General features: G+C 35.3%; 1 protein-coding gene across 5 annotated transcripts in view; it reads left to right on the top strand.

Annotated features, from left to right (window-relative positions):
• The first annotated feature begins 1,456 nt into the window (after positions 1–1,456).
• The window catches only part of LOC121431875 (cytochrome P450 4V2-like), a 35,760-nt gene continuing 16,204 nt past the window's right edge, over positions 1,457–21,012 (top strand). Inside the window, exons 1-3 of one of the 5 annotated variants that reach the window (XM_041629647.1) lie at positions 1,457–1,560; positions 9,208–9,396; positions 17,115–17,233. In XM_041629647.1, the coding sequence (XP_041485581.1) occupies positions 9,231–9,396; positions 17,115–17,233 (285 nt within the window). In that variant the 5' untranslated portion in view covers positions 1,457–1,560; positions 9,208–9,230. Of the gene's footprint in view, positions 1,579–8,847; positions 8,949–9,207; positions 9,397–9,932; positions 10,046–14,313; positions 14,443–17,114; positions 17,234–21,012 lie in introns of those variants that run through there. The other 4 variants (XM_041629648.1, XM_041629649.1, XM_041629650.1 and 1 more) reach the window with 4 other exon arrangements.

Here is a 21,012-nt window from a genome sequence, read left to right as displayed (position 1 = left end):
TTCCGTTTTTCACACAGCCAATTCCTGTATTGCTGCTCGATAGATGGCGCCTGACCAAAACATTTGCGGTATGCTCTGTACACAATCATGAGACAATAAAATTCATCCAACCCAACATCCAGAGGAATTTTGCTCTCGATAAAGTCAGTCAGCAGTTATAGCTTTTTCTTTCCCTGAGATTTTCACTCTCAGTATAAACTTAACATGAAGAATTGTATTCTCTAAAAATATCGGATGAATGATTCACTCCTTGCGGAGGGGGGAATAAAATTTTTACAATATTAAGGGCGACTTTCATTTGATTTGTGTCATTTGTACTCAAAATTCTTTCGACTTTGAATAATCCCTGAAAATTCTATTAATTTTTGCTGAATTTTGTAATGATCTTTTCGTTCATTCACAAAATTAAAACATATACAAAGTAATATAGAAATACATTGTTTAAAAAGTTTGCCAGACCAACAAAAGCTCATCAGGCTTGGAGTCCCAAATTATCAATACATAAACATAATTTAAATGGCATTCGAGAAAGAAGTCGTTGTAGGCCAATCTAGAGTAGGACTAAATGTCGTGTGTATCATATCAAAAATATATCAAATATAGAAATATTTACTTCTTTAATTTTGTTGTTACGAATTTCTTGCATTTCGTTTGTATCGAATAACCAACTTTACAACGAAAGCTCATTATTTTTGCGAACATCATTACATTATGTATTTTGGATTTCATACTTGAAATTGATATAGAAACGATCTAAAACAATAAATTCAAATGAATGAATTCAAATAGGCACTTATTGCTTTCGCTAAGTCAAATTTATATTCGTTATGTTAAAAAGGGGATGAGAAACATAAACATTTTATCAATTTAAATAGGCCTATATATCCAATTTATGATAGGTTACGGACTGAAGCTATAAATTATAGAGCGTAGGTGGATAATGCTTAATCCACCTCTCTGAGCTCGAGAGAGCTTTCTATAGGGCCAGTATTTCTACTTAATGTCCCGAATTCTGGGAAATTTCCCGGCGGATCATTTTCAGGTAATTTTCGGGAAAAGAAAAAAAAATCCAGGAAATTCCCGGAAATCAGTAACTTACAATTAAACGAAGCAACTTTTATATTCACATTATATTCAAAGAATTGTTTGCTTCATAGGCTAGGCCTACGTACCGTAGCTCAAAAATTTCTGCTCGCGCTCCGCGCACGCATTTTTTCTAAAAAGTGCAAACAAAAAAGGTTAAATTCCTTGATTTTGGTCACTTGGAGCAATTGTAGAATCACTTTTTATTGTCCGATTTTCGTTTAAAATAAATTTTGAAAATTCCAGAAAGTGTTTGTGAATTTCAGGAAATTTGAAATCCAGTTTCGGGATTTTTTTCTTTTTTTTTTTAGTCTGTGCTGCCGTGGATCAAACACTGATTCAGCTCCAGCCCCGGCGCGGCCGGCCGGCGCGCGGCCTTCGGATCATAACATTGGAACTTTGACTGAGTGGTGTCATGCTAGCTGTTTTCTGAGCTTCAAGCTGTCTGGATCCAGAGGAGAAAATTAAGTGAAGTTGGTGAGAAAATGTGTTATAGTAGGTCTACATAGAATCACTAAGCCTTTTACACTTAGAGCATCAATTTTCGGGTTGTTTTGAATCATGGAAATGCATGACTACCGTACGGGATATTCGTGATCTTGTTGATGTAAACCTAAGAGTAGTTCAGTCCCGTGCACCTTCATCTGTGTCTGTTATAAAAAAGAATATTCTGCACAATTGATATTTTACAACAAAATTTATGATACTAACTTAGTATCACCTTATCATGCTTATTGGCGCTGATATATTGGATATTGATGCAAGGCTTGGATGAGGCATGTTTTTTGTTAGCATATATTTTGGCTTTATCATGAAATTTTTAATTTTAGGCAGGACAAAAATTAAATGGCAGTGTGCACTGCCAGTGCCACTAGTCTTGACTTGAGCCTTTGAGGACTCCATGATCAGATGATGATGTCTTAAAAAAAAATTGACAGATACTTCTTCATCATTAAAGTCTTGAATCCATTTCCATATAGCCTTAAGAGAACCTAGTAAATACAGTTGGATTCCCCTTGGAAATCCATCTTTTTTATTAAATAAAAATCACGTAATTGGTCGTGATTTAATTTATCTCTACACCTTCCTCTATGTGAAGGAAGGTTTAAAAAAACAGAAAAATAAAGGTTTCTTACCAGACCGATGTCGCGTAGACCTCTCGATCCACATGTAATACCGATGTAAACAACGCAAATACAATGTAGTGTCGACCCTTGAACTGCTTATTACGTACAAAAGTTTCCGATACGCAATGCCTTTTTAAAGAACAATTTATAGATAAAAATATTATTTCACAAATATTAAAATTTCTTACGTAATTATAAATAATTGACTTAATACTGCTAATTATTTATAATCACGTAATATATTTTATTATTTGTAAAATAATATTTTCATCTATAAATTGTTCTTCAAAAAGGCATTGCGTATCGAGGGGGACGAAATTAGAATATTTCATATAATAGAATACAAAGGAAAAAGTGAGTGAGATGACGTCATCAGTCCCCTCATTTGCATATTGATGAGAACCAAGATGTACATATAGCTCAAATTAAATTAAATTAAATTAAATCAAATTAAGCGAAATTTTAAAATGTCATAACTTTCTTATTTTACATCCGATTTTGATGAAATTTTCATTGTTATGCTTGTTGGATTTTTCTCTTTATTCAGAACAACTTTTTGTTGGGGTGGACTTATCATTTAAAGAGAAATGCCAGTAGTTGCAGTAAACATGGATTTCATGAGAAAGTCTGTAAAACCAGGTAGGTGGGTTCATAAAGCTGTTCGTAAAGTTACGAACAACTTTACACGCACGACTGGAACCTGTTTTGGGGTTATAACTCAATTACATAGGGATATCAGATAGCACAAGAAAGGATCACCAGTGGCGCGTAAAGTCATTCGTATCTTACGAACAGCTTTATGAAACACCCACCAGGCTTAATTGTCAGTATATCATCGAGGATCTAGATCTGGTACAGTCACGTAAACTGAACCTTGTGAAATCTTGAAACCTACGCTGAAAAATGTTTACACTGAAGATCACCAACACAGATACATGTAAGCACACGTGGGACAGTGTATTATTATTGCTTTGAATGTTGGCCCGACACTTGACCTGAATCCTGTGCTTATTTGCTAATTTCTCAGCAATTACACAATTTCTTCCAGAATCCTTTGGCACATACTTTTTATTTATACAAACAGACACTTTGGTGGTCATTTCATTGGATTCTGTATGAATTCATTTTGATATCGTTACCAAAACTGGCATTTACCTTTAATCAAAATTCACCATGTACTTTTGTTTTTATCCTTATAATAATTTTTGTCGTTCACACACATAATATACGGGCTTCTGACCTCAGTGAGACAAAATTTTGGATGGAAAAATTATGTTCTTGTTGGTGTTTCTTTTGTCCTTTTGCGAAGCAAGTCTCTGATATGGGAGATAGTTTCCCAAGTTGGAGAAAGTCTCCCATATTGGCCGTGCACCTCTACTGTTAATTTGTGACAATGTAAATGGGAATGTGGAATTAGATCTGGACTCAGAGGCCCGTATTCTGAACAGGGTTGGCGGATTTAAATCACGTTGATTTAAATCGTGATTTAAATCGCGATTTAAATCACCATGATTTTTTCAAAAAAATCATTGATTTAAATCACTTCCATTGAAACATGTACAAATCATGGACAAAGTATTTGTTCAATGCAGTTTTAATTCTTCAAGTCAACTGAAAAACTTTGAATTAACTTTATATCAATAAAAGATCAACAAAGTCTTCATATCTACTTAAAACAAATTAAAATCAAATTAATGAAATTGGGTAATTCCTTAAAAACTACAGATGTATGTTGTCAATAGGTACTCATTTTTTGTAAATTATGTCGAGTTCTTCTGAAGTTTTACATTCTTTGTCAGTTATTATTAGTCAATTTCTTTCTTAACATAAAGTTTTCACATAATCCAACTTTTCAGAGAGCAGTTTGTAAAAAAATATATGATATTATATAAAAGTCAATTAGAAAAGGTTTGTTGGCAGTTTTCCAGTTTTGATCCTTCGCCTACACATAACTACTTCTGTCATGTAAAATAAAAAAAATGATACCTTCATGTAATCAACATATTTAACATGCCTCTTATTTCGTATTGTTACATTTATCATACATTTGATGTTTTAAATAACATAATTATAAAAATCACATTAACATAATGTAGTACAGTCATAAGCTTTCTCTTATAAACCTTTTAAGTCACTGCAGCCCATTTTATGTTCAGTGCTACAAATAATGGAAGTTTTGTATCTGCATGTAATAATGGAAAGAGCTCTATAACAACAATTTGCAAAACTCAGAATAAACATTTAACACTGCATTTTAATGTTAAGATGCAGGTACTTCAGTTACAATCATTGGCAGTTGTAAGCTGTGTCTCATTTAAAATAAAATACTTCTTTTTGTAATACATATGTTGTAATTTAAGCAGTTTTGCAGTTTTTATCCTTTAAGTTAAAAGTAAGTAGATTCTTTTTCATACTTCATGGATCAAACAGATTTTTTTGTAGAGAATATGGGAATGAAAATTGTAGATTAATGTAAAAAAAAATCACAGTAACAAAATGTAGTATAGTCACCCTTTGACTAAAGCTATCTCCTATATTGTTCTCCAAAACTGAGAGTTTTGCATCTATATCTGTAGACAGGAATAACCGTCGTTTCTGGGGATTTATTCAACAATTTCTGACATTTTACTGTAATCCCCATTTACCGACGGCAATGTGTCAGTACGAGCCTTCATGTGTAATCTGGTCCGACAATTCGGCGGACGGGTTTTGTCCAGATTTTTTACTTCTTTTAGATTCTAAATGACATTATATTATCTTGGACGAAGGTCCACTATTTTCGTTAGACTCTAATCTTTCTACTGATACTATATACATTATTATTTCGAAAATATACGTTACCGATGAGTTATTCCCCGGGTTATTCCTTATTTTTTGACTTTCTGCCGGAGAGGAAAATATGGCAGCCGTCAACGAGTTGTGCTTGTATCAAGGCTTTCCGATTAAATTTTCGATATCTTGGCCAATCAATGCGAGCGACAAGTTCCGAACGCACGCACATCAATATGTCCAAGCGCAAAGCAGCGGCACAAATCGCGATAGGTAGCGACTGGTAAATACGTCTGTAATGATGATGACGTCATCCAAGATGGCAACTTACGTTAACCAACGAAAGGATCGAAGATGACGATGTTTCGATCATCATTTCAAGAGAATTAGCGGTAACTGAGGTCTAAGGTACGATATTTCTGAATTTTAAACATTTTTTCGTAAATATGGACGTGATTTATTTTTCATAATATGACATTTTATGTACAAAAAAACGATCGGAAAATCGGGTTTCCGCTGTTAGATCTAACGTTACTGCTAAAATACGTTGTCTGTACGTACGGGCCTCCAAGCTTTTCAGTCTATGTATTGGTGAGTGAGCCAACGCAGTTCAGCGGAACAACCAAAATACAGAGACTGAAGCTTTTGGTCTACTATATCTGTAGCAAGAGAAGAGCTTTTTATCAAAAAGATCCTAAACATATACAGTTGTAGTCTCTCTTTGACTATTGTAAAGCTGTGACTAATTGAAAAAAATAATTGATTTGAATTATTTCTCTTACAATATACATGAATACTAGTAATTGGCAAAGGGTTTGTTGGCAGTTTTGATAAGGGATTTTTTCTCTTGGATTTTTTGAATATTTGAATGAAAAATCCCAGAGGGGAATTTTCTCTACTCACTGGGAATTCCCTATGGAATATTCCTTCATAGGCCTATGTATGAAGTTCAGATACATGATTCCTCAAATTTATTTTTAATTTCCATTTTTACTGGATTTTAATTACAAAATATGTGGTTAAGAACAATATTAGGGGTGAAATGTATAACATCAATATTGATGTCATTGTAAGAGTAAGGGGGGGGGGGGGATAATTACCCTTTTTTTCGAAGGAACTTTTAAAAAATCAAAAAAATCAAAAAAATCTGATTTAAATAAAAAAAATCTGATTTAAATCAAATAAATCCGATTTTTTTTATTTTTTTAAAAAAATCAAAAAAATCGCCAACCCTGAGTCGGGCTTAACTTAAACTCAGGTTTAAAGTTGTGGTTTAAGTATGGATAGCCAGTTGTTACATAAATTACTAGTGGTAGAGATACCATATTTCAGCTCATTTGGCTCTCAAATCATTCATAATTATCTAGGAAGTATAAGAAGATGATTTTCTCCACCATCGATGAATCAGGAAAGAGCATAGCAAACCTAAGAAACAGACAACTGAATAAAAATGTTGACACTTTTGGCTACCCATAATTTTAGCACAGAGTTAGACCATGGTCTAAGTTAAACCTGACTTCAGAATACGGGCCATATGTCTTTGCCACTGGCGTAATAAAAAACTAGGGAATTATTAGTCAAGTTTCTTGTTTTTGTTGTTGAAATTATTTTATGTCGGGTGTAATTTCAATGGATAAACACTACTGCTATAAACTTAAGCCATGATCAAGAGCAAGATTCGAACTTATTCCATTATGACATTGTTCCCTAGAGCTTTAACCTGACACCTTAAACTACTTTACCACATGTGAGCATTTCAGGGCAGAAGGAAGTGTTCTGAAAGCCCTTTAGCTCCGTTGTATACAAATTCTTTATCCTTCTTTTTTCATTATCCTTGGTAGGATTCCTTCCCCAAAATTTCTGAAATTTTTCATATTACATTGAAGAAATGCCTGTCAATTTACCCTTATAAATTTCATGAAATTATTTTGATTTAGTTGGAAACTGCCAAGAAAATTAGGATTATTCTCTTTTTTTCTTGTCTCAGAAAAATCAATTTTTTGAATATTAGGCGATGTTAGAGTATCTGTGGGACTTGAATGAATGGGACAGGATCAGATTGTGAAGAGGCCAGCAATAATTTGTCATTTTTCATAACCATAACTTAAATCAGTGGACCAGAATAATTTTTCGACTCATTGATTTGGAACTTATTTAGGCCTATGCTTTTAACATTTCCTTGGCGTAAAAAGGAGAAAGATTGTCAGCTTTAAAATGAAATCATAGTGCCTTGTTGGAAAGTGAAAGTTTATTGATTTGCCCAAGTCTCCATCTTTATATTTATGAAAATGAAAATCCATATTTCATTGTTCTGTTATGATGCTGAAACAAATAACAATAAAATAATTTGAAATTGATTTCCCTTTTTTTATTACAGGAAATAATTAACCATATACAAACAAATCATAAATGATAATGGTCTTACATCTCTTGAAATCAGTTCTGGCAGTTATTCCAAATGATAGTATCCAGATAAAAGTGACATGAAATACTCCGAAAATTTGCTTTGCCCTATTGATCGTGGGCCCGGCAGCGCCAGATCGACGAGGCTCTATCCCTTTAATCGTTGAACGCCAAACGGTAGCAGCAACTCCCATCTTTTAACGTCTTTTGGTCTGGCGCCGCCGGGGTTTGAACCCCCGACCTGGTTGTGAGACGGACGCTCTACTAACTGAGCCAACACACTGGTAGGCTAGATTTTATTTTGGGGAAAAGCAGTCATACTAGAGAGTTGAAAGCTGTAGTTATTCACCAGTGGCGGATCCAGGGGGGGGTGTGCGCATCCTGCCCGTGCCCCCCCCCCTTTTGAAAGCCATGAAAAAATATTTGTAGTGGAAAATGGCTAGCATACACAAGTGATAACTTTTGTTATTTATTTGCTTGTCACATTTTTCTGTACTAGAATTGCCCCCCCCCCCTTGGAAAACCCTAGATCCACCCCTGGTTATTTTGGGGCGGTGGTTATCTTCTGTTAGAGTTATCCTAGATCCCAAATGGTGACATATTTATGTTGAATTTTAAGAATCCCCCAATTCTGTGATCAGATATCGAGTCAAGAAGACAGCATTCATGTCATTCTGACGAACTTGGTTTGCTCTATTAAAAAAATTGCTTTGTTTTTACCTTTTAATAAGCTTATCAGCTTTTACAACCCTGGATAAGGCTGTCAGATTAGATTTTAAAGTGGCATTAATCAAAAGTACACAGATTAAAGGCAAGATGTAAAACAGTCTGATGGGTGACCACAATAGGGATCAATGGTCACTGATAAAAGGGCCCATTTACACATAAGAAACAATTGTATAAAAGCATCAATACATTTACACTGCTTCAAAGTAAAAGTAAGAGAGAAAATACTAAAAGAAAGTAACGGATTGCTTGATCTAATTTTGAGGGCAGTCAATGTGTGTTGGGGGATTGGAATTCTTCTGTGATCATGCTCCGACATTGAGAGGATAGAACACGGCCTCAAATGCAACTTTTTCTGGGTAAGAATTACACTTGATGAGCCTAGAAACAAAGAACCACTTTATATTAGTAAGCATTTATCCTCAAACATCCCTAAAAATTACTTTTTAAAACAACCATTTAACACTAACAATTTAAATTTATTAATTTGTAGTCGTATATGATGCTAATCTCTATGCAGCAAAGCATGTTGAGGCTATTATATGTATTTCTGTGGTGTAAATGAACCTACTATCATGTAGACAGGGACATGCACTGTATCTTCAAAGTGCTGGAAAACTACCAACTTCACATGCAATCGGAAATCTAAATTAGATATATCATCCTTGAACTTTGGCTGATAATTGTTGCTGAACAAAGAAATACCTGATACAATGCAAAATTCACCTTGGTTTTGTTGATCTGGATTGGAAAATTGAATTGGATTTCATATTCACAGTGTCAAGCTTGAGTCTCACTAGGATTTTATTCTTAAAAAAAAAGAATCTTCAATAAAACAAGGTACGGGTATTAATACTTTGAACACTTGTATCAACTCCATTTTTTTAATTCATTTGTTTATAACATTTGCCATACTGTACTCCACCCAGGTGCAGTAAATGAGTAGTACCTTGTAGGAAGGCGTTTATTGAATGCTCAAACTCCTGATCAGGGAAGCTTTGCTTAAGCCAGGGTAATACATATAGCACTTGAATAGCACACTATACTTGTATTAACCACTTAATAAATGTACCTTTTATCATTTGTTATATTCTTACAGATAGTCACTGCCAGTAGACAATCATGGCGGTCAGCATCGGTGTTGTATCGGTTATCGTCACCTTGTCGGCCATCTTGACATACTTCTTAGCAAAGATCTTGCGTGTTTTCCATCTTATCAGCAAGTTTGCTGGACCCCCGGCCCTTCCTATCGTAGGCAACGCCCATTTACTCAAACAGGATGCTAGAGGTAGGTGCCCCTTAAAGGTCTCATGATCCTACGTCTGAATGCCAAGTGCACCCAAAATATTGCAAATGTTGCATTTTCTTTCTTCCTCCACAATTCAGTGTATGAAATATTGTTTACTCATAGATACATGTACATGTAGTTCTACTTGAGAGATTATGATCATTGCAGTTTATTAGTATTCCCTATCCTTGGTATAAAACTACCTGAACAAAAAAGTGATTTTGGTTTATTTATGTGTTCTGCTAGCTTTTAGTTGACTTTTGTAGGCGGAGATACTTTGGATGGAAAGTTTCTGGCAACTTCGCCTTGATCTTCCCTTAAAAATGATGATCTTTACTATCCTGTTGCGATGTTTCATAAAAACAAGCTATCATGACAAATATTAAATTTTTGTTTAAAATTTTCAGTCTAAACTCTAATTACAATTCAATTTTGATCATCTGCATTTATCACCATCAGTGTTTATCAGCTATCAATGTTCATGCAGTCAGTCAAGTTTCATGAAACCGGCCCCCTTGATCCTTTCCCCGAGACAGAGTTCTTCAAGCAGATGGTTGGCTGGACGCAGGAGTTCCAGTCTCAAGGTGTCTTCCGATTCTGGCTCGGGCCGATACCTCTCATCGTCATCTGCAAGGCGGATTCTACTGAGGTACCGGTTATCATTGAATGCCAAAAAGTTGCCAAGCCTGTGCCTGTGTTTGTACTTCATTCCCCAGCATTTCATATTTTCATTCATTCCTTCATTTCATACGAGGCCAAGGCAATGGAGGTGGTTGCTGTAGGCTTACACATCAACCGCTTTGCTGTTTTCTTATTCCCTCATAGCTGACAATGATTCTAAATTGCCTTAGGGCTACTGTAAGAGCGGGGGATGTTTCACAAAAAAATAAGATTGAGTAATTCAAATTTGGACTTTTATGTCACTGACCGCTCTTTCTATAACTCTGCTATTAAAAAGGACAAGTCCACCCCAACAAAAACTTGATTTGAATAAAAAGAGAAGAATTCAACAAGCATAACACTGAAAATTTCATCAAAATCGGATATGAAATAAGAAAGTTATGACATTTCAAAATTTCGCTTCATTTCACAAAAACAGTTATATGAACGAGCCAGCTACATCCAAGTGAGAGAGTCGATGATGTCATTCACTCACTATTTCTTTTGTTTTTTATTGTTTGAAATATGAAATATTTTTATTTTCTCGTCATTGTCATGTGAAATGAAGTTTCATTCCTCCCTGAACACGTGGAATTCCATTATTTTAACATTTTGTGCTTCAGGCAAGGAGGTCCTAATCGTCAAATTCGTAAAAATTGAAAAATTGTATAATTCAAACAATAAAAAACAAAAGAAATAGTGAGTGAGTGACATCATCAACTCTGTCATTTGGATGTAACTGGCTCGTTCATATAACTATTTTGTTAAAAATAAGCGAAACTTTGAAATGTCATAACTTTCTTATTTTACATCCGATTTTGATGAAATCTTCAGCATTGTGCTTGTCTGATTTTTCTCTATTGATTCAAATCAACATTTTTCTGAGGTGGACTTGACCTTTAAGGGATGAGCAAGCGATTCTCCTCTAAAGCACTGGTGCGTGACTCGTTGAAAAACTGATGAAACAGTGAGTGAGCAAACCCTCGCCCTAACTCTGGTCCCTAGACCATGATACTAACTTGCTACATTATTTGTTTTATATATAAGCTTTGTTTATGGGCTTTAAACCATCTAGGCATGTGAAATGTCACCACTGCTTGCATGCAGTTTATTCGCTTTTACTCGCAAATACCTTGAATGCATCCATGCCCTACACCCTATCTGCCTGTGAATTTTGAAATTGCACTTCATTGCAATGAAAGCAGCATCAAATGAAAGTAAAAATTCAGAACATCCCCCTACCCCCGAGACTATGCTGAAAAAACTGTAGAAGTATACCTAAGCATATTACGATATTGTTATTAAGTCTACATAGTTAATGTGCATGTATCTTCTTTGATCATTATGTGATGTCATAACCACGATTTACCATTACATTTTTGTCTATTCTCTGTGGATATGATACATTCATGTATAACATTGATATCACACTCTGTTTATTCTCTATACAATTCCCCAATCCCTTTCCAACTGCTTATTGTGTGAAAAAAACAGAATTCTTCAAACAGCAAGGGGAATGGAATAAAAAATACTCATATCTAATGGCATTATACGTGTGTGGCTTGGACCAATGCCAACGCTTGGAATATGCAAGGCTGAGCATATGGAAGTAGTCTCTTCTGTGAAGTACCGTCCTATTATATCCCATTTACATTTAGTCTATGATCATCGTACAATTCATGGCGGGTTATTGTATCCTGCTTTTATATCCCATATCCCGTACGGCCCTTACGATCCCCTTTAGGGTTGCTAACGATGATCGTACAATATTCATACATATCTATGATCATTGTAAGAGTCTGCAGTTGTGTAAGAATGGGGTTATAAAAATTTTTTCGAGACCACGTACAATCTGTGCAAGTGCAATGGGATATTGTATAGACATCCTCCGATCAGCGCAGGGGCATTCTACAATCTTGGTACGGCCTCTGTATGTCTATGTCAATGGTACTATATACTGTGCAACTCATGAAGTCATGCTATGGCTGTGTTGGTCATGTTAACACAAAATTGTAGCCTGTGACCACCTATGATGTCACCAGAAAACCGTAGACTATCAGTTGTACAATTGTAGCCGATGTAAACGAATCATTACCACTGCATTGATGTTCATGTGATCGTGAGCCACATGGTAATGGCCGTTCCTTATATATCTTATAGCAAAACAATGAAAGGTGATTTTTTTTCTAGTGTGAACATCCATCTCTTTCCCCAGAACGTACAAACAATATCTGCAGTGTTTGTTATATTTAAAAGAAAAGGCAGACACAATGGATCTTATAATTTTAAAGTTAGGGTGTTTCAAAAACAAATAAAAGTATGGAATCACTTCAAGATCATGCATTAGCATGAATACCATCCCTTAAAAAGAGTTATATGACACCTAGATAGATACTTGTCATTTGATTTGTTGTTTGATATCGATCATTCAGCCCATTTTACAATGACTTCATCAACCGTGCAATTTTGGATCCATATGATTTTATCCAGTGCACGCTCACACCGATACTGCAGGCCTATGCTGCAGGCACCACAAGAAAGAACACTCGTGATTGCAGCATGCATGCATGTTGTATGTACGCGACAATCAACAAACCGAACTGAGCATATTTAGCATCGAAACTCAGAAATTTAATATGAAAAAGAAACTATTTTAAGGTGTCATATAAACCAAATAATGAATGTCATTTTCATTCGTGCAGTTGACAAAACGTTTCATTAGGCAAAAAGATGAAATAAAGGGATCATTTCATCTTTCTCCTCATGAAGTATTCTGTCCATTGCACTCATAAACATTCATCATTTGTATAATATTAAGCTTTAACCCTAATAAGACTGAGGGGGGTTGAATTCCCCTTTAAATCCGCCGCACAATTTTTTTTTACCGCGTTACCCACTGACTTGTTTTTCCCAGTCTCACGCAACTTTTGAGACCAAAGTTGTGACCCTCGGGTATGCCATTTCCGAAATTACGCAACATTTTGTATTTGCATGTAGACCCAAAATTGCTCAAAGTCAATTGCTCAAAAGTCTGAATTTGTGTACAAATGTTGTTTTTAGCCAATAATATGATAATATCCCGCATTAATATAGCACTTAATACATCAGAATGATGTCTCTAAGCGCTTTACAGACATATTATTACGCCGTTCATTGGATCCTTGCATGCCCGCATACAATGTATGCACCTTCTTCTCTCCCTAGGGAGCATTTCAACAAGAGTTCCAAGACTCAATTGCTAGGCATACTAAATATAGGCTTTCACATCCTTCCGGGTACCCATTTAACACCTTGGTGGAGAGTGGCAAAGTGTGGATTGACACCTTGCCAAGGAATTGTAGGCCATGGTGGGATACGAACACACGACCCTCTAATTTTTCAATTGAATATTGCTTCTTGTCGATATTTTTTTTTCATTGCCTTATTATGACTATTGCTTTATTACTTTGTGAAACTGAATTGTATCACCTTATTGTTATGTTGCATATATTATCTTGAATGCAGAAATAAATAAAATCAAATCAAAATAAAAAATTACAAGGCGAGAGTCAGGACCGCTTCACTACGACGCTTCTAGCCAAAATTCATAAATGTATCATTTCTCCATTTACTGATTGAACTCAACATCATCTTGTTTATGGTCAGAATAGAGTCCTTTTGAGAATGGAAGGCGGTTTCCCTTTATTTTTCAGATTCACAGTTTCTATCCAAATATAGTAAGAGCAATTTTATGGTAAAAATTCATGTATGAGTACAAAAAGATTTTATTTATGAGATTAAAGACTTATGGCCGACAGAAACCCCTCTTGCATCCATACCAGTTCCTTATTCCCTCCTGCCTCACTTCCACCTCTCTCCAACATCTATTCAGTCTCTATGTCATCTGCATCCAACTTATCATAGACATTCGATAGTAACTCCCCATCCATGGAAACTACCCCCCCCCAAAAAAAAAAAAAATAATAATAAAAAGTGATTTAAATTGATGTTTTGCCAACATATAGTTCACTTTGGTGGCAGAGATGCTTTGTATGGAAAGTTTCAGGCAACCTGACCTTGATCTCCCCCTAAAAATAAAGTTCTGTAATAACCTCTTACCATGTGTCATAAAAACACCTGTCATGAGAAATCCTAGATTTTTGTTACAAGTTGTGTTTTGAAGTCCATTCATAATACAATTTGATCACCCATTTATTACCATCACTATTATCAGTTATCAATGCTCAATTTCATTACACCTACCCCCCCCCCCCTGATCATTTCCCTGAGACAGAGTCCTTCAGACAGATGATCAGCTGGACGCAGGAGTTCCAGTCCCAAGGCGTCTTCCGATTCTGGCTTGGGTTTAAACCTCTCATCATGATCTTAAAGGCGGATTCTGCTGAGGTATCGGTTATATTTTAATGTCATACAGCTGCAAAGCCTCTGTCTTTGCACTTCATTCTCAAGCATTTCATATTTTCATTCTGTCCTTATGTAACAGGCCAAGGCGATGGACGTGATAACCCAGTGCTTCTTTAACTCCTTTGCTGCTCCCTCATTCCCTAATAACCTACAGTGATTCTAAGGCAATTTTTTTTCAAAGTTCTTTCCCTCCTAAGAACTTACTATGAGGGGGGGGGGGAGGAGGGGAGGGGTTACACAAAAATATGAAAGAATGAAGTTGAATTTTCTTATTTCCTTTTCTATTTAATTTCCCCCATTTTTAATTTAACTGGTTCATGCTCAAGGTGTTATTCTGATTTTTATATGCTATGCAACTACAAGAATATTTATTAGGAGGCTGCACTCTACAAGCTCCGCTTTTTTAGCAGCCTCCTCCATTTCCAACCTGATTTGTAATAATCTTGAAAATAATTTTTGTACAGGGATACTTGAAATATGTTTTGTTATTTATATATGTCAAAATGTACAAAACAAACTGTAATTGTTGGAAATGGAAATAAAGGAAATGAAATTTTGAATACATGTAAAGCAGGTTGTTAATGTCACTGATTAATGTTGATATGTTTCTCCATCAAGGGATGATCAAAATGGTTTTTCACTTGACCAGTGGTGTGTGATTGGTTGAAAAACTAAAGAAAGAATTAATTAGTGAATCCTCACCCTACCAGTAGTCTATTCCCTAGAGCATAAAACACTAACTTGCTTTATTTACTTCTATTTATGACATTTTTAGCTGTAAACCATCTAGGCAACATAGATATGATATTATTGCTTGCCTGTAGTAGGTTGTTCTCTTCAACTAGCAAATAGTAATAATACTATGACTAATACTAGTTAGATTTATAAAGTGGTTATTATGCATTGTTTCTTTACATTGCAATGATTATTATCCCGGTCATCGGATCCTGGCGTGCTAACAAACAAGAGTTCCAAGACTCAATTGCTAGGCCTACTACAAAGGCCTTCGCATCCTACCAGGTACCCATTTAACACCTGAGTGGCAAACTGTGGATTGATGCCTTGCCAAAGGACTCTATCTGCTTCTGAATTCTTACATCATACTTCATAAGTATGAAGCAGCATCTTATTATTTTATTTGGCACTTAATCAAAAAGAAGGCAGCATGTACAATCCAAGATTGAGAAATAGTACAAAAATACAAATAGTATTTAGACCCTTTCTCACCCAACCAGGTAGCATGGGTAGGGAATGGGTCAACTTAATGGCCATGGCCCACAGGCCTCCCTCCCACTTTCATATGAAAGTGAAAGTGAAGATGATCAATATCCCCCTCCACCCCGAGATATATGCTTTAAAAATCTGTAGAAATATACTTAAGGATATTGCTAGAAAATTGTGACATTTGATGTATCTTTAATGAAATAGTGGATCAATACCTCACGTTCATAACCACTATTCTTTTATTAAATCGTTGTGTACGTAATACATATGTGTTAGTACACTGATATCAAACTCTGTTGATATATATTCCCTGTAAATTTCCCCAATCCCTTTCCAATTGGTTATTTGTGTGAAAAAAACAGATTTCTTCAAACAGCAAGAGGAATGGAATAAAAAATACTCATCTAATGGCATTATACGTGTGTGGCTTGGACCAATGCCAACGCTTGGAATATGCAAGGCTGAGCATATGGAGGTAGTCTCTTCTGTGAAGTACCACCTTATTATATATCATTTGTGTTTACATGTAGTTTATGATCATCGTACAGTTCACGGAGGGTTATCATATTCTGCTTTATCCCATATCATATCCTGCTTTATCCCATATCCCATACAATATTGCAAATGATGATTGTCCAATATTCATACATATCCATGATCATTGTAAGAGTCTACAGTTGTGTAAGGATGGGGTTATACAAATTTTTCGAGATCACGTACAATATGCGCAAGTGCAAGGGATATTGATGGACATCCTCAAATCAGCGCTGGGGCATTGCACAATCTTGGTACGGCCTCTGTACGGCTATGTCCATGGTCCTACATGTATATACTGCGCAACTCATGAAATCATGCAATGGCCGTGTTGGTCATGTAAACACGAAATCGTATCCTGTGACCACCTACGATGCCACCAGAAAAGTGTAGACTATCTGTTGTACAATGATTTTAGCAGATGTAAACAGATCATTACCACTGCATTGATGTTCATGCAGTCATGAACAATGAACCAAGTTCACACTTAAACATGAAGTATGTTTCTTTGAAAGACACTTATCAGAAGTTCCCAAGGGCTCTCTTGTATAATGCTGTATGATTGCCTTGGCTTTAGCAGAGATTCTTCGAGTTTCAAATTCAAATATTGATTTCCTGCCAGGTTCCTATTTATTGCAACTTATGGATACATTTCTTAGTTGTCAAAGGAAATGAACCCCTGGAGTAGGATGTGAACCCATGACCCACTGATTAAGAGAAAGAGTCAGAACCACTACACCATGACACTTTAATGGGTCATTGTGAACATATAATTTTGAAAATCTTCAAACCGAGGTGAATTATGTGTATGGATAGCATGGTTATTTTTTTTGGTAGATTTTTGTTTAGATTTCAAAGCCAGCCTGCTTTTGCACATTTCTCTGTTCATATTTCAGAATTTTTCTTACAAATCGAGGACTGGGTGAACGAGTACAGACTGAAGACAGGGGGTAGAATGAGGCTCTGGCTCGGCCCTGTTCCCGTTGTTTTTACCTTTAACTGTCGAGATTTTGAGGTGAGGGGTACGGTACTTCTTTAAAAATGAAAATAAATTGCATGTGGGAACTTTCCTAATGAAGTAAGTGCTTGCACCATGCTTCTTATATCCATACTAAAAAATAATAAGAATGTTGACACTGATAATTGTGGTTGATAATTGATAGTGATTCTTTTACTTGTACCTACTACTGCTACTATAGTAGTAGTACTAGTAGTAGTACTACAAGTACTACAACAACTATTACTACTTCTACTACTACTACTACTACTACTACTACTACTATTGCTACTACTACTACTACTACTACTACAACTACTACTACTACTACTACTACTACTACTACTACTACTACTACTACTACTACTACTACTACTACTACTACTACTACTACTACTACTGCTACTACTACTACTACTACTACTACCACCACCACTACTGCTTCTACTACTACTACTACTACCACCACCACTTCTACTTCTACTACTACTACTACTACTACTCCTACTAACTAATACTACTACTACTACAACTATTACTATGACTACCACTACTACTATTACTACGACTTGTACTTCTACTACTTCCACTAATACTTGTACTAATAATACTACTGATCTTGCTGCTGCTACTGCTACTACTAATAATAATACTAATAACAATAATAATGATAATAATAATGATGATTATACCCACTACTTCTACTAATAACTCAGTCTATAATTGACTGAAAGATGTACGTGATGAAAAGTTATGAAGCACTGATTGTCGGTGTTCATTATGTTGATAATGATGATGAAAGTAAGGATGAGACAATATTATGCTCTGCGGTTGATGGTATTGATCTGTCCTGTGTAAAAAAATGCTACACAGATAACTTTGTGTTGCGGTCTTTAAAAAATTTAGAGCAAATTTTAATGCAGTACGAGGAGAATTATTCCTTGGTTCTCATAAAGCTCCCAATATCTTCCCATATTACATTTCAACACTACTAAATCAAACTTCAGCCAAGCCGCTTGGTAAAACTTGAAATCAAACATACAGTTTAACGATTTACTTCTGACAACTAGGAATCAAATGCGTGTTTGGGTATGAATTCTTGTGCTCTTTCATCTACACTCCATTGACACGAATACAAGCCTCAATACCATCTCCATGACAACTCATCAATCTTATGCAGATTGCCAGTGCTTACACTGTTCTCAAGTCCTTTTCATCATTAAAAGGAGGATGAACCATTGGAACAAGATAGCTTGTGTGAAAACAGAAAAATCAAAGAAACAGATCAATGAAAGTTTGAGAAAAATCGAACTAATGATGAGAAAGTTATGAGCATTTGAATATTGCGATCACTAATGCCATGGAGATCCTCAAATTGGCAATGCGACAAAGATGTGTGATGTCACTTGTGAACAACTTATCCCATTACTTTAGTATATATTTCACTTAAATTGCCTTTTTTATCACATCTATCAGTAGATTATGTGTTCTTTCTATAGGAGGTCATGTAATATGTATTTTTAAAGAATATATCATGGATAAAGAGTTTGTATCACTACAAGAAAGAGCTGAAAGAGACATTTTGAGGGTATTTTATAGTCCATCAAAGGGAAAGTTGTTCACATGTGATGTCACACATCCTTGTCGCATTGACAAGGGGAGGATCTCCATAGCATTAGTGATTGCAATATTCAAATGCTCATTACTTACTCATTATTTGTCAGATTTTTCCAAAACTTTCTTTGTTCTTATTCTTTGATTTTTCTGTTTCGACACAAGCCTAGTTATTCCAAAGATTTCATTCCCCTTTAAGATTTTGTTAATTGAAATGCGAGTGTGCATATGCCCGTTTTAAATCTTAAACTTTGCATCACTCTCTCTCTTTACCTCCTTAAATTGTTACATGTAACATATGTTTTGAAAGTGTTTGTTTTGCTTAAATGCCCACCCAAATTCATAAAAAAAATTGGATCTCACAGATTTATAGTTTTGAGAACAGCTTTGAAAAAGCTGAAGTTAAAGGACAAGTCCACTCCAACAAAAACTTGATTTGAATAAAAAGAGAAAAAATCAACTAACATAACACTGAAAATTTCATCAAAATCGGATGTAAAATAAGAAAGTTATGAAATTTTAAAGTTTCACTTCATTTCACAAAACAGTTATATGCACATCTCGGTCGGTATGCAAATGAGGGAAGTGATGACATCACTCACTCACTATTTCTTTTGTATTTTATTATATGAAATATGAAATATTTTGATTTTTTCGTCATTGTCATGTGAAATGAAGTTGCATTCCTCCCTGAACACGTGAAGTTCCACTATTTTAATATTTTGTGCTTCAGATAAGGAGGTCCTAATCATCAAATTTGTAAAAATTGAAATATTGTATAATTCAAACAATAAAAACACAAAAGAAATAGTGAGTGAGTGACATCATCGCCAGAGCTGACAGCCTTACATTGTACAACAGTCTCCTGATAAATACATTGATTTTATTTTTCAGGCCCAAATAGGTTGTCTTATGTCACAACCTTAAATTAGAGCTTTTTCTATGCCGTTCTCAAAGTTTCAAATTTTGAGATAGAAGGTTTTAGCAGCCCACCGGTGATATATCTTGAATCTTTTGCTCAAAGGGCCCAAATATTTCACTTTTTCATAAATAATTTCACTATGTAAAAAATCACTATGACCATTATATATGTATGTTCAATAATGCATGTGTTGTGTTATTATTGCTTGTGTTGTATTCAGTGTTGGGGTTAATCAACAATCAAAACATTATTCAATCATTCTGTGTTGTCTAATATATTTGTGAATTGGCATGGAAATGGCTTGCACATGTATGTTTTACTAATTTCACTGTCAAGTACATTTGGGTATGTATTATGCACATGTCGGGGAGATCGGGGTTACATGTAGTTGGAACACTGGTGAACGCAGGTTAACATTTTAATTTTCTTTTTAACACCTATAACATAAATTTATGCAATACTGAGTGTTGTATTATTCATAGCAATAAATTGAGGGCAGTATTGCATAAACTTATTTTACAGGCGTTAAATAAAATTATAATGTTTCAACTTACCCCGCGTTCCAACTAACCCCGATCTCCCCTACACATTTGTTGTGTTAATTACGGATTCATGTACAGTGTAAATAATTTAACATATATAGCCTCACTTTATATTCTTTCATGATTTCATTTATTAATCACATTCAAGACTGGCAAGTCGCCAAGATTGAAGTTTTTGGCAGTGGTTTTGTATTTTGCGAATTCTGCTTGTCCAACATTGCTGAGGCACCTCACCAAAAGTCAAAGCAGTGTCTTTCATAGAGGAATCCAGGTGGGTGTTTCATAAAGTTGTTCGTAAGATACTGACTTTACGCACGACTGGTGACCCTTTCTTGTGCTATGTGATATCCCTTTATAATTGATTTAGGACCTAAGATCATGTTCCAGTCGTGCATAAAGTCGTGCGCAACTTTTACGAACAGCTTTATGAAGCATCCATCAGTTATTACAAGTGTTTTTTCATCACCAATCCTCACAATTCAACACAGACAAAGCTATGTAGAATGCGAGAACTTTGCTGTAAAAGACAATACCACGACGAAGTGAAATTTCTATTGAAAGAGTAGACAGGCCACACACACTCTTGGCAAGGTGCCTATTAAAAATGTTCACTTTCGCACATCGCTATAGTATGGCAGTTAGCTGCGCACGAACCAAAAGCTGTTAGTTCCTAGGCTTTAATAGTACTGTGCACACAATAAGTATTTAAAAATCTGTCT

The sequence above is a fragment of the Lytechinus variegatus genome, chromosome 18 (genome assembly GCF_018143015.1).
Source record: "Lytechinus variegatus isolate NC3 chromosome 18, Lvar_3.0, whole genome shotgun sequence".
Taxonomy (NCBI): domain Eukaryota; kingdom Metazoa; phylum Echinodermata; class Echinoidea; order Temnopleuroida; family Toxopneustidae; genus Lytechinus; species Lytechinus variegatus.
Note: the sequence above shows the minus strand (reverse complement) of the source record. Positions and strands in the feature narration are given on the sequence as shown.